Here is a 16,135-nt window from a genome sequence, read left to right on the forward strand (position 1 = left end):
ACACTCGTCTCCTCCTCCGGTGCCTGAGATGGTTGTCAGCATCATCCTCCACACCACCGTCAGTCTCCAACACATGCTGGTGAATCAAAGCTATGGCAGCCCCTAACATATACGTATTAAAAGTTCCCCATTTGTATACACCAATGGTGTAGAGTGTCTGGGAATACACAAGTGTGTGTGTGGGGCTTTCACACCTTATACTATTGTGCAATGGATGATGCTGGTGTAAATGGGTGTGTTTGTGCTATTCCAGCTGCAGGGTATCTTAATTATTGGTTTTACAGCAGGTACTGCTATTGTATGGCCTTTGGTGTTGACTTACTCTTGTCTGCCATGATTCATCTATTGCCCTTTACTTCTATTTTCAACCTGATTCACCTCCCTTTGTCAGGCATGCATCCAGCTGCCACCTTTCTTGTTTTGTGCTTCCACAACCCAGGATTGTGTTGGGAAATGTGTTATGTAGCTGATCTACAGCAAGTTTATTTTGTTCTGCTGTGACAGTTCTCTTTTCTTTGCTGTATGGCACCTCCCCTTTCCTGTTCTGCAGGTAGCTGCTAGCAGCCTTGTTAGCTGTTGTCTATGGCCCACTGTAAGTTTCTAGGTGTTAATTACTCATTTGTACTCCAATTATCATGCTGCAGCATTTCCTTATTGTCTTCCTGTAACCTTCCTTTTTCATCTAAGTTGCACGCCGCGTGCCCAGTTTCCAGCTTTTGAGCGCATTTTCATCCATGTTCACATGCACTTTCGGTCACCTTGTGTGCTCTCAGCTAAGCATAGCTATGGCTAGGTGCACACCCCTATCCTGCGGCTTTGCTTAGCAACAGGCAACCCAGATTACCAATGCTCCCATGTGCTTACAGCAACGGTGGCGCACACCTCTCATGATGTCATGTTTGCCTCCAGGCCACTCCTCGGTGTTGTACAGCTGCACCATGTGGTACATCATTATGCCGGCGGGACGTTTGCGATTCAGTATTACTTGACTCATTTGCATGGCATTGACTACTAATTCCCAGTTACCGTGTGGAACACTGTCACGGACCCTTAGTAACCCTTGCGCCTTGGTTGTGGTGTAGCATGCATACCATTGACTATTATGGTGAAATCATGATTTGTGTTACATTGCAGTTTTATGACATCTAAATATATTTTCCTTGTGTTCCCATTTGTGCACCCATGCACTGCGGTTGTATTTGCGTTAGTGTGGCCATGGCATTAAATGTTATTTTTTATGTGTTGTGCATGTTTTTTTATGCCATTGGCTGTATATTTAGCCATTGGCATACGTTAACATTGTAATACATACGTTTGGTCCGCTTACATGGCTCAGATGTTCTGTTTGAAAAAATGTAAACCATTTCTTTGTTTTATATTTCTGCATGTTTATGCTACGCCTGCACCACTTCATGAATCGCTATATACCTTCATTTGAATGCTACACTGCTGTACACGGGGTACTTAGCATACAAGCAACGTGAGCTGCTCAGCTCTGGTGTACACTGGTAGTGCACGTGGAATCAACTCTTACCTGAATCGCTCGATGGCCATATTTGGCACTAGATCGCCGACGCTACTCTGGCGCATGGCACAAGCTTCATGAATCTTGGGGACTATTTACCATGGTATTGAAAACCAACTGGAAAAATAAAATAAAATTAGTCATGTAAATAATGTGGCAATTTTCTAAGTTCCAGTACACTATTAAGTGAACAGTAATCATTTAGTCCAGGATTCCTGAAAGAGCTCAGTTTTAATTGTCACATGAGTTTACATTTTTCTATCATATTCAGGATGTCTCCTTTAAGATCACGCATGTCTATGCAATCCAGTATCTGGAACTTAAAATCTGCATGTCTTTTATCCAGAGCAAGGTGTTTGGCTAGTGCATTATTTTTGCATCCAGAGCAAATTTCTGCCAGATGACATGAAATCCCATGCTTAAGTTTCTTTACAGTCTTGCCTACATAAAATGCATCACATTCATTGCATTGCACCCTGTAAATTTCTTTTGTAGTGTTACAGTTACCCCAGTACTCGACTTAATGATTTTCTTTAAATAAGGGCAATAAAAACTATCACCTTGCTGTGTAAATATACAAAATGTACAATTAGCTTCACATATTTTAGTGTTTCTCTCATATAGTCCAAGTTTAAATTCAACAACTTTTCTAATGTTCCTGGCCTTCCTGTACACAAAGGATGGGGCATTACCTAAGATATTAATCAGATAAGGGTTTCATGTGACAATGTCCCAGTTTTCTTTAATAACATTTTTGATACTGTGATAATCCAAAGTTTATGTCAAGATGCAGCTATTTTTGCATTTGTTATTCTCTGTGGAATTTTTTAACATTCTCCTACTGGGGAGGCTGAGTAAAAGTGATTAAGTCCTTTTCAGTTCTGTAATAATGTGGTGAAGTCCCAGGGCTATAGATTAGCTAGAATTAACACCAAGATGGAACCAATTTTTATTAATCTAAACAACTTAGCAAGTGGATTTCCTAGTGAGAGGCTACAAAAGTCAGATGCTAAAAACATCTTGGAACCCATTACAGAACTGAAAAGGACTGAAGCAACTTCACTTAACCTCCAGTGCTCTGTCCTTGCTAACTGCTATCTTAACCCAGTATTTTATTAAAAGGTGCATGACATTTTCACTCCCCTTTGTTACACTGCAGCTATATACCCTATCCCATCCTTTGTTAGTATGTCCATTTTATTAACGTGCATAACTCCGATATTGTTATTGACATTAATTATTATTACATCAATATTGCAGAATTTATGTTAGAAATGCTTATTATACACTTCATAACATTTGCCTGCAAAATATGAGTGCACTTTACACATATTAATTAATTATACAGTATAAAACACTTATCTGTGTACAGTTCCCTCATTTCACTTCCCCTCATTCAGTATTTTTTCACTTTAGTTGCTCTTAATATTTCTGGGCTACAGCATGAGCTCATATCTGAGCTTTTCCTACATGCAAGCCATTTTGTTTACATTCTCTACTCATGCTTATATGCACCTTTCCATGGCAGTGAACACTATTGCTGGCCATAAAAAGATGCTTGCAAACATATAGGTGCAATGAGCAGGATGTATATTCGGTTAACATTGCTGCTCTTCATGCTGACATGTTTAGATCATGTAGGCTTAGCATGGAACTTACATGATTGTAATGAATCCCAGGGATTGTATATTCTGTAAATATAACAAATATCATATTTTGTGTTGTCATGTTATGTAAAAGTGCTATGTGTATTTACTAAAGTTAACAAATATCACATTTTTTGCTAGTATTATCATGTCAATGTGCATTACAATATTTCAATCAGTAGGTGATACTGTAATGGGTACACAGTTCTCTATAAATTATTGCATCACAGAAATAATTAATTTTCCATGATGTACAAATCTTGGACATGATTATGTGAGAAGGGGTATAGAGGCTTAGTCAGTGTCTTTATGGATGGAGGTAGGGAAGTGAACCCCAGTGTCTTTTTTTTTCAGTGATGTGTTAATCACTTAGTTTTATTATGATTACTTAGACATAATTCATTTAGTATTCTTTTTTTTGCAGAGTTTTGGCCAAAGAATGATGCACATTTCATGCACTCCCCTTTGTTACACTGCAGCTATATATCCCTATTCCATCCTTTGTTAGCATGTCCATTTTTATTTATGCCCATAACTGATGTGCATAAACAAGGTCTTCAACATCACACAACAGACTTGCACACAAAGCCCCACCATGACAAATAAGGGAATACATCTGTTTCTACAGGTTTGATACCTTAACATATTAGACAATGTATACTGTAAACAGTTTGGTATTGTTAACAGAGATTTATTTATTCTATGTTACAATAACTTGCTATGTTATAGGAGTAAATTAAGCTAAACATATGTATTTCAGTGACACTGAACTGTTACCTGCCATGGCTGGAAATCATGTATTGCTGTACATGTGCCATTATGAAATGGCCCTTCTCCATGTCTGCAAGAAATCATGTCATGTAAAGCATGGGCAATTGAATACATAGCATTATAAACATTATAAGTATTTCTTAAGTCAGTGAGTTTGAAAAAATCCAGGCTGTTGCCTTCTAGTGTTTCATCCCCCGCACAGAGTTTTGATTCTTTAGTCAAGTTCTCATTTGTCTTAAATATGTTGTTCAGCACCTGCAAATTACAGTCAAAAACAATTTCCCAGAAATGCTTCAGAAATATGTCATCTGGATTGTTGAAAGGACTAAGATTATAAATGTACTGTCTGAATCCTGGTATGTCTCCTTTTCTTACCAGAAAGCCAAGAGTTCCTTCTAATGTTCTCCAAAAATAAGTCTTAGAAAACAGGTAAAACTGTGCCCAACCATCACTGGCTATCCAGACCTTTCCAGTTACATTGTTCATTGCAATCACCTCCATAACAGGGTAGAGGTTAACCTCAGTGGCATAGATCACTATCACATTTACAGATGATGTCTGAATTATTTTGCTTATATGCTGAATTCTGATCTCGGAGTACAATCCAGATATTGTTTCAAAAAAAGCAATGCAAGCTCCAGCTTTGACAAGTTCTTCTTTTACCTTATGGCTGCCCTGCAGGCCATAATCACTGCTGTCAGACATAACCCCAACCCATGTCCAGCCAAAATATAGGACCAAGTGAGCAATAGCAATAGCCTGGAAGAGGTCACTTGGAATTGTCCTGAGAAAAGATGGAAACTGCCTTTTGTCACTAAGACCCATAACAGTTGCTGCATAACTTATCTGGAAAGAAATATTTGAAATCTATATCAGAATGGATGGGTATAATTTTTGTCAGTAGCATACTGCAGCATTTATTATATCATTATAATGTCATTGATAGAGAAGTGCTACCTATTAAATACATATGCACACAGGAACATACTAGGCAAGTGATCATGGGGACCATAATATGTCTAGCCATTATACACCTTAAAGCAGACACATTTAAAAGTACTTGCCACCCTTTTAATCACTTAATAGTGTTCACCTCCAATACTAAGTAGGGCAATGCATGATAACACCAGTATAAATTTGTGTCAGTCTATCCAGTTTTGAGGACTAACCTTAGGTAGCTAAAGTAATACTTTGTGTTTGACTTGCAGTGATAACTTTTTCCATAGAATAGGAATACATTGAATTAGATACCTATCCCCCCAGCAAGTCTTGTTTATTTGTTGGTGTGGATTTAGCTCCTTTCTGCAGGTGATTGTGGAGCCACTGGTTTTGTGATGACATAGGAGGTCAACTAGGATTGGGTCTTTCATGGCTCACTCAAAAAGCAAGACACAGGTCAATTGACAGCCACTTGTAGATTACAAAGTATAAGAAGAGCCATGCAAATCTATCAGGGTACTTGAAAATTAAGTAAAAACAAATTTTTTTTGCTATATTAAATGAACCATTATGGCTACCAGTTGCAGCAACATTTGCAAATATTTAAGATTGTTATACAAATTCAGATGTTCTTGAAAAATATGTCAAGATATAAGTCCAACCTTCTAATAGAAGGCTGAAGAGGGTGTGTTGTTCTATCCAAAAATAGGAACTGCCTATCTTCCAACTGTACCGCACCAGAAACCTGAAACAGTGACCTTCCAAACACCAAAAACAGAAAATATATCCTAAATCCCATTCCTGAATGACTTTAGTCCTGCAATCCTTAACTAAACATATTACGTCCAAGGTCAAAGCAGCTTGGGACGGATGTTTCATTTATCTAACACACAGCTTCAGGAAACTGCATCCACAATAATATAATTAGACATTGGTGTGCATATGTTCATAGTTCATCTCAAGCAGGGCAAAAATACCCTGCACTTACTGATACAAAAAAGAGACTATCCACTTATTTATTTATACTTCTTGAAACAATAAGTATTAATGGCAGCACAGATGCAACTTGCATGGCCTTAATTGTAACACAAATGGAAGCTTTCATGGCCTTTCATTTGATATTATCTGAAACAAGTTAAACATATTATCCCAAACATCAACAGGAATAATTTTTCATAGGAGTGCCTCAAAAATTCCCATCCTTTAATTAGGCAAGCCTAAACATACTTAAGTTCAGCTTAGTAGCTTATAAAATATATTTCTTGTAAAATTCTGTTGACTGTTGCATACTCCTAAATTTCCATACATTAAATTAATGTACTAATGTTTAATTTAATAGAGAAAAATGTATTTTAATTCTTGGAGCATAAATAACAATCAGCTTAATGAGTATGTCATTCATATTTCATGTTCATAGTTTTCCATATAGCTGTAATTCCTTTTTTATCCATGAATGCTGCAAGAAGTACTCCCTCTCTTACCATATAGTTTATCTCATAGGGGTATAAGTCTACCTCTAGTTGCATGTCAAAGAAGATTGCAGTCAGCACATGCTGCAGAGATAGTCTAAGCTTAGAAAGAATAACAGACTGCACTGCAAAACTAATGAATGATCGATTCATGTCTTCTTATGATTGCTCATTCTTCTGTATTATACAGTATTATACATGTGTTTTTTAAGAAAAAAATATTATTTTAATATATTTATAATATATACACAGAAAGGAAGAAATTCAACATCACATACTATTATACGATGTTAGGAATATATTGAATCATCGAGGTAATCTTATACAATTAACACATTAAGAGTATTGGCACTTCAAAAACAACATTTCAAGGCTATCACAACCAATACAAGTTTTAGTATGATTTATATATCTTATTCTGATCACTTCTTTTTCAGGTTTACACAATATTGCTTTAGAAATTCTTTGAATGTAGGAACTAAATTGTACTTCCCAATATTTTTGTAATAACTTTTCTAGCTACTACCAGTGGACTCCAGAACATTTTTTGGTATTTGGCTTTTACAGATAAAGGAAGTGGAAAATTCATTAGTATTACTGATCTAGTTAAACTAGAATTATCAGACCATAACCCCTTAAAAACATATTGATCTGTTCCCAATATATATTTAATGTTTCGCAATCCAAAAACATGTGTGCCTAGTCAGGTTTTACATCTTTACTACATCTCCAACAGAATAAAGAAGTCATTTTACTAAAGAGATTTTATAGGGAGAAACAAACGTTCTATGTATCTATTTCCACATAAAACACTTTCCAGTATAAACCTGAAGACATTTGACCAACTGATTTAAGTAATAGAGTTTTTTCCATACCATCTATTGAATCACTCAATCCACTATTATCTAAAAGGTTCCAGAATTTTGCATCAAAATTATAATTATTATTTATAATTAACTTATATAACTTGGACACGCTTCCTTTGTAAGTCAATTTACCTTTGATGATGACATTCATATATTCATATATTCATATAATGGGGAATAGTGTTCTGTTCCTTTTCACTCATGTTATCTACACATTCATTTAATTTTTTACTGTTGGATAATATTAACTGGTTAACACAGTCATCTAGCTTATACTATTTCATTAAATATTAAATATTATGGAGACTTAGCTGTTCCTTTTTCAAAGCAATCAGACCATAATACTAATACATTCCTTTTTAGTAAATTCATTTTAATATTCTTCTGAGTTTCCTTAAATGTAGAGCTGTGTGGAACGGGAAAGAACAAACATTTCTATTTTGATATTAATGGAGTTTTAAAAACATATTTCTTAAATTTTTTATGAACTGATAAACTTATAAGAATTTAGGAAAATCTGTTCCTGGTTTCCATTGACTAGTACAAGTTGAGTCTATCCAGAGTGTAATAGACTTTTGATTTGCAGCAATATAAAAAGATTCTACATCTGGAAAGCTAATACCACCATACTCCCATAAACTTATATGATATCTATAAGCAATTCACAGCTTTTTAGCATACCATAAGAATGAATTTAACATTTTTTTTCATTTTATTTAAATATTTTTACAGGCATTAAAGCTATTTTATGCAATATGAATGTAATCTTATGTAATATAATAATTTTAATAAGTATGACCTAGACTTAAAAGTAAAAATAAATGAATAAATAAATAAAAAAAATAAAAAAAAAAATAATTCCATTTTCTTAATAAGAAGTAACACTTTTTCAATTTTTAAACTAATATTAATCTTATATCTTGATAGATTTTTATTCCTAAGTATATTAGTTCTTTTCCTTTCTAATTATATTTATATTTATCTTTAAACTTACTATTTTAATTGATTTTAAAAGTTTTGTTATTATTAAATTTCAACAGAGATATTTCTTGAAACTTTTACATTTCTTCATCTATTTCTTCAATTGAATAATTTAAATCTCCTATAGTTAGTATTATATGCAAAAAGCTATATTTTAGAGTGGCAAACATTGTTAATTGAGAATCCACATTGTTTTCATTGCTTCATGTACTATTAGCTAAGGGTATGATAACTTATATAAATAGCACAGGGGAAAAAGAACACTCTTGCTTTGTGACTTTGCTTAAAGTGAATCCTTGAGAAATGTACAATCCAATTTTAACATATACATTTTTTAAAATATTTTAGTAAATTGTTCTGGAAAGACAAAACACATCTAAAGTTTTAAACAAGTAGTTCCAGTCTACAGAATCAAAAGCTCTCTTGATATCTAAGCTAATTAAGGCCAATTTATTGTTCATTCTTTTACTAAATCTTAGATAAGTACTACCCATTTTATATTATCATACATCAATCTACTGACTATAAATCCTGTTTGATCTTAATTAATTTATCCACTATAGCTCTTAATTTTTTAGCAAAGATGGAGTGATTATTTTATAGTCTACATTTAATAATGAGATAGGTATACATGAGTAAACTAACTTATTATTCATTCCTTGTTTACATATAGGTGAGAGTACAGAAAATTTCCATGAGAGAGGAATTATTCTGTCCCTTTGAATTATCCTGAAAATGTCACTCAGTAATTCTAAATATTTAATGGAAGCAGACAATATAATTCCACACTTAAAACATCTAATGCTGGAGTTTTACCATTTTTCCCTTTTTAAAGCTTATATTAGTCTAATAGGCTTATTGAACAGAGATATTTGTTGATCATTAAGTTTATTAGTAACATTTCATCTAAATACTTGTCAATTTTGTAATCATCAGCATTCATACCTTTTAACCTGTTAGCACAAGCAATCTGGACAAAGCAAAAATAATGGGGGACAAAGACCTGAAAATAGGGACATATTTTAAATATTGCATATATAGACTTAGAAAGTTGCTAGAATAACAGCATTTGTCTTGGCATGCATTTTCTGAAGGAAATGAAGCCTGACACTCAAATGTATGACATTATTTAGTTTTTTTCAATCTCAAGTTATTGGCCAGAAAACCACAAATTTTGAGTACTAGGCCAAACATTTGATGCAAAAAATCTGGACATTCTGCAAAAATCTGGACAGTTGAGATGTATGTCAGCATTGTTATTTTTATCATTATCAAGATCCTCATGGAATTTCTTGAAAATATTAAGCATTTCATCTATGTCTGAAAAAAGCCTATTAGTGTAAGGATTTCTGATATTACTAATTTGTGCCTTTTTGGCTTATCTTACTTCCATTAGTTAATCTATATAGATTTTTTAAGATCATCACATAAATGTGCAATTTTATTTTTTCTAAAGCTATCTCCACTTTATGTGTTAAAACTGTTTGATATTTTTGCCATTCATTTTTAATGAGTTTAGTATTATCTAATTTCTGTGTTTATTGTTCAAACCTTGCTTTGTGTATTTCATATTATATTTCTAGCAGCTCTTTATCCCACTCTTTCATTTTATTACTAGCACATCTTCCCATTCTATCTTTAATGTGCAATTTTAAGGCGTCCCATAGTATACTTTACTAAGTGGACCATTAACATTCAAAGATAAAAAAACTTCTCAATTTCTTCCTTAATTAACTCTTAAATTATTTTAAGTTCAACAGATATACTGAGAGTCTATACATAATATGAAAATTCCTTATATTCATTGATATATTAATACTTAGTGCATTATGATCAAATAAAGGCAAGGAATATTTTTAAAATAATTCACTTTATTAAGTAAATCTGCAGAGGTATAAACCCTGTCAGTTCTAGTTTGTGTCTCATGTACATAAGAATAATGAGTGAATAACATGACTTATCTTCTGCTTTTACTATTAAAGCAATACAATTATTTTTACTAATCCATCTGTTTAGTTTTATCTTTCTTCTGTTCACTTGTATCTTCTATACTAGATATGCAGTTAAAATCCCCTGCTAAAAATTAAACTACCCTTCCAATGATTTTGTACTAAGTTGAAGTAACCTTTAGCCACTCTTTCACATATTCCAATGATCCAGTAAAAATTAGCTAGTGTATTTAATTATTACAAATGTATACATTCCTTTGGGATCATTAATGGATTCCATAACTTTAGGCATTGCAGTAGATATTCTCCAAAGTATAGCAGTTCCTCTCCTCTTTTTGTTAAAAGAAGCAGATGATAACATTTCATAACCTAAGTTATTTAAATATTATATATTTTTTCTATCAAGTGAGTTTCTTGCAATAATATGTCTCCACTATTTCATTTTAGATGAAATAGTGGAGCTTTTCTCCCCGGGCCTCCGCTGAAAGTGGGCATGTATCCAGTCGGACTATCCCGGTCAACAAATGTAAAATAAATAAAATAAATAAATATCTCATTAATGATTTCCTTTTGTTGCCATTATTTAATCCATTCACATTTGTAGATAATAGATTAAAACTATCCATGCTGTGGATTTAAAAATATTTCTTTTTAAAGATAATATGACACATTTGTCCACCATGTTAATTTAATTGTATATAAGACTCAAATGCATTTGTTCAGCACTGTCTTAACATTCCACGTTTTTTTAATTCTTTGTTTCTACAAAACAACTATTAAAACTCATAAATGCCAAAATAAATAAATAAATAAATAAATAAATAAAAACACAAGTCCACAACTGTTCAACGAAATCCACTGTTGTGGGGGGCTATACCCCCACACACCCCTCAAATTATATATATATATATATATATATATATATATATATATATATATATATATATATATATATATATCAATTCTAAAATTGCACTACAGTGGGGAAAAGGGAAAATGTCCTGATCCTCACTATACCACAGTTCAACAAACAGCACATTTGATGTAAGTGAGCTGAAAATGCCATTTACTGAACTGAATTTTCACTGATGTAATATAAGCCCATCTGTACATATTACTAATAAGCCTGCCATGGATATCAAAGTTACTAGCTTTTCTATTGAATAGACAAACTACTATACTATCTCTATACCTACCAACACCTAAAAATTAATCAAAAAATAGTCAAAAGCTACCATGACTACAAATAATTAGTATAATATAATATAATATAATATAATATAATATAATATAATATAATATAATATAATATATAAGTTAAAAATAATAAAACACTATTAATTTAGTTATATATTTTGCCATTTAAAACTAGTCCCCCTTTGCTACATAAACATTTAATAATCATCTTCCATTAATCACAAATACTAAATAATACAACAAACAGTGTGCTAAATACCTATTTATGTAATAGTAGTATAAATTATCCATTAAGTATTCCTAAATTGTTCACTCATTTAACATTATTATAACTAAATCTGTAAATAAACATATAGAACAAAGTGGAACCTGAAGAGATAAAGATATCTGTAAACCTACAGATGCCAGGTAATCTTATAATATTAAACTAGTTTACAAAAGGTAAATCGATGTGCATACATAATCATCAAGCTAAAAGATACACACATATTTTATAGTTCTAAAAAACTCTGAATTAATTTCAAAAGTGCAAGTGTTTATATCTCAAAATTGTTTGACAGTCTTAATATGATAAATATAAAAATATTTAATATTTACACTACTCTCCTTTTATCAACCTGAGACTTGACTTAAACCAGGCAACCACAACAATGAAATCACTCAAGCAGGTTACAATATAATTTGTAGTGATAGAAAAGGTAAAAAGGGGGGGGGTGTTGCTATAGTGTATAAATCTCACCTCATCCTTGAGAAAGTAGACATAACAACCCCAGACCTTGATAAAGTTGAACTCATTCTAACAAAACTAAAACTTAATGATAGTAAACACATCATCATAGGATGCTACATCCCTTCAGGCAACAATATCCCCATTACAGAACAACTCCTAGAATGGATATCTAACTCCCTCCCCCAGGAAAGCATAGTATTAGGAGACCTTAATACTGACTGGCAAAATTGTTCCAGTCATAATCCACTTTCCCATATTAACCTACATGGTCTAACCCAACTCATCACTTCCCCCACAAGAACAGACAAGAGAACCAAATACCAATCCACTCTAGATTGGATACTCATATCCCTCCCATCACTGATGGGATACCAGACACCCTGAATGACTACCAAGCCACATTCTTACTCAGATCAAAATCACCACAACTGACCCAAATATCTACATGCCTAATTAGAAACAAAAAACACTTTAACTGCTCCAACTTTATAAACAACCTAAAAATGTGCAACTGGATCCCCCTAAAAAAACCTACCTCTTGATGAAGCTGTACTATATTTCAATGCTACCTTCTTAAACACCCTTAACTATCATGCCCCCTCCAGAACAACAATAATTAAAACTAAATATGCCCCCTGGTTAACCCCAGACACAAAAATCCCTCCTCAAAAAAAGAAACAAGGCCTGGACCAAGTACCTCAACAGTAAATCCCAATTGAACAAACAAATATACGTTGAACTACATAACAAAGCCAAAAAACTCACCAAAATAGACAAAACATCTTACTACCAAAAGTTACAGGAAAAGCACAGAAACAACCCACACAAATTTTGGGCAGCAATTAACTCTATTCTACAACCAGGTAAAACAACTACCCCAACCCCAAAAATAGATAACAACCAAGAAGACATCCCCACTCAATTTAATAAATACTTTACAGAAACCATCCAGACCTTTGCAAACAACTAACCCTATGACAACATCCCCACCCCTGCAAATCCACCCCCACCCTCAACTAACAATTGCCCCAAGTTCAGCTTCCTCCCAGAACCAACCAAATCCATTGAAAAACTACTTTGCAAGCTCAAACCAATGTCTCTAGCCACAGATAAATTACCCGCTGAATACCTCCCCCTGGCTGCAGTAGCCATATTATATCCTGTCTCCATCCTAATTAACAAATCCATCTCCGAGTGTATAGTACCCAAGCTATGGAAAATATCATATATCATCCCTCTACATAAAGGGGGAAACTCCCTGAAACTCAATAACTACTACCCTATAGCCATACTACCCCTTTCATCTAAAATTTTAGAGAGGGTAATACACAAGCAACTAATGAAATATCTCAAAGAAAATAATCTAATAGCAACACAACAACATGGCTTTACACCCTTCCATAGCACCACCACCACACTAACAGAATTCACCAACATTGTCAATACTCAAAGAAACAATGGACTCCTTGTATCTGCCACCTTCCTTGACTTGTCCAAAGCATTCGCTATGGTTAATCACAATAAACTCCTTCTTTCACTAGCTACTCTAAACCTTACCACCCCTGCCATCTCCTGGTTCAAAAACTACCTAGAGGGAAGGAAACAAGCTGTTATGTGGCAAAGCCAACTCTCCCCCTCCCTACCAGTCTCCCTAGGAGTACCCCAAGGCTCCATCCTGGGGCCACTTCTTTTTACCCTCTTCACCAATCAGCTCCCAGACAGTATTCCTAAAGCCCCAGTAGTGCAATATGCAGATGATAGCACCATAATATGCACAGCCAAGTCAATTGACATCCTTCACTCCCTAACACAAGAATGCTTTTCCCTAGCAAAAACTTGGATTACAAACCAAAGGCTCATTCTGAACCCAAGTAAAACAAAGCTAGTACTCTTTAGCTCCCTCAAAGCCACACCTCCCACTGATTCTTTCTTCATCTTCTCCTTTTAACAAGACCACAATCACCCCCACAAATCTTACCAAACTCTTAGGGGTTGAAATAGATAATCACCTTAGATTTGACCTACATATTTCTACAACCATAAAAAATGTATATAAAAAACTTGGCCTACAGTATCACAATAAAAAATTCCTCACTGACCACTCCAAAACTACAATAGCGAGGACTCACCTACTATTCACCCTTCTTATGCCTCCCCCCATGCTTACAAATCTCTGCAAATCTGACACAAACAAACTTGATAGTTGTTATAATAAGATTATAAATAGCAAATTTGCTACAACCTCTCCCATCAGAACACATCACTGTGAATGCCTAAAAAAGCTCAATCGACTAGAACTACCACTACTACTTCAACTCAATCAACTATCACTAGCCCACCAAATAATACATAACTCTGAAAACACCCCCAGCCCTACAAAATCTTTTGCAACCCTATACAACCGCCAGGCCCTTGAGGTCTAGCACACAAAACCTCCACAAAGTAACCAAATATAACAATGAAGCTGGTAAGTCTGTCTACAGCCAATGTATAGCAAAAACCTGGAACTCCCTTCATGCCCACATTGACAACAAATCCCCATCACAGTTCAAAAAATTGTTAAAACTCACTTTTTGGATAATCGACTGTGCTCTTGTATCCCCCCTGGCTAATGTCTCATTAGAACACTTCACCTAACTTAAGTAACTCTGCTAAGCCAACCAATCATAGTACCGTACCCGCTAAGGACTGTTAATCTACTGCTCATCCCATCTCTCCAGGAGTTAGGGAAAACTACCCCAGCAATGTTTTTCTTTCCATAAGCAACTAAAGCCAGGAGAAGACATATTGTAAACCAATTTGTTATCCTTCTCAACTAAAACTAGGCAAAGACATATAGTAAATCAATTTTTTATCCTTCTCAACTATAGTGAGCATCATCTGTTCTCTCGGAGCCTTATTCTACGTCTTTCTGCTTTTATTCTGATAGTAAATCTATCACAGGAATCCTAAATTTAGGAATATCTTCTAAAATGTAATTATTTTGTAGAGAACAAATATATCCTATCTGTTAGTTAATATGTATGTCAAAGTGTCTTCTATGAAAATTGTCTGTCAAAAGTCTGTCCTTAAAACTATGTTTTGTAAAAAATTGTTCTCTTGGAGCTTTTCTCCCTGGGCCTTCACTGAAAATGGACTTGTAATCCAGTTGGACTCTCCTGGTCAACAAATGTAAAATAAATAAATAAATAAAATTTAAAAATCCTTTAGCTTATTAAACTAATCCATAAAAATATTTACATAATAACACTACAGCATATGCTTTAGCATGGATCAAAATGTAAGCAAATTATATGTCAGCAACAGCTTGATATAAAACATTACTATAGCTTTTGCTTTAACAATTCTTCACTTCTAAGAAAAAAGATGATTATTGGAATAGATTTCTCACAAATATCTGTTTTTCACAAACATCAGTGATGAACTTTGACCCACAATTTCTTCAAAAATGGCTCAAAAAGCAGGTGGGAAACAAGGCAAGCAAGTCACCAGCATTCTCACACAACTGGAACATTCTTTTGTTCTCAAGCTTTTTTTAAGTACTACTTGCTTCATAAACAACCCATGAAAGGAACATGTTACACAGGAAAAAAGAAAACAAAATCACCTTCACTTTAATACTTTTAGTTAGCATATTACTTAGGTCTGACATTCAATTAACCTTATAATGTACATTCTACACAAAATTAACCAAATATAATACAATTCTTAACTTATAGTGTCTTAAAGTCACCAATTTTTTTGCTTATAATTTAATGACATTCTCTTGCATGAAGTATTTGTTTAACATTTATACATACATGTATAAGTTTAATTAAATGAAATATATTTCATCCTTCACTGTAAATATATTAACACAGTAAAACTAACCATTTATATTGCATATCATGAAAAATGCTTTAGTTTAATATATAAATACGTACTTCAAAACATATGTTTTGAAGGTTAAAGTCCAGTACAAACCTTTTACTTAAAGGGTAAATCTATTGTTTCTGAAAATAAAAGTCCTACAATGAGAGAATGAAAGTCACTTGTTCGTAAGCTTTTTAATTTTAAAAGCAG

The 16,135-nt window shown here is 33.7% G+C and overlaps 1 protein-coding gene across 1 annotated transcript in view; it reads right to left on the reverse strand.

Annotated features, from left to right (window-relative positions):
• LOC122803761 (extracellular calcium-sensing receptor-like) overlaps positions 1-16,135 on the reverse strand; it is a 158,203-nt gene that overhangs the window by 48,692 nt on the left and 93,376 nt on the right. Inside the window, exon 3 of the mRNA XM_044073452.1 lies at positions 3,949-4,788. Coding sequence (XP_043929387.1) covers positions 3,949-4,788 — 840 coding nt within the window. The remainder of the gene's footprint in view (positions 1-3,948; positions 4,789-16,135) is intronic.

Source organism: Protopterus annectens, chromosome 6.part0, assembly GCF_019279795.1.
Source record: "Protopterus annectens isolate FY-2018-M chromosome 6.part0, PAN1.0, whole genome shotgun sequence".
NCBI lineage: Eukaryota > Metazoa > Chordata > Ceratodontiformes > Protopteridae > Protopterus > Protopterus annectens.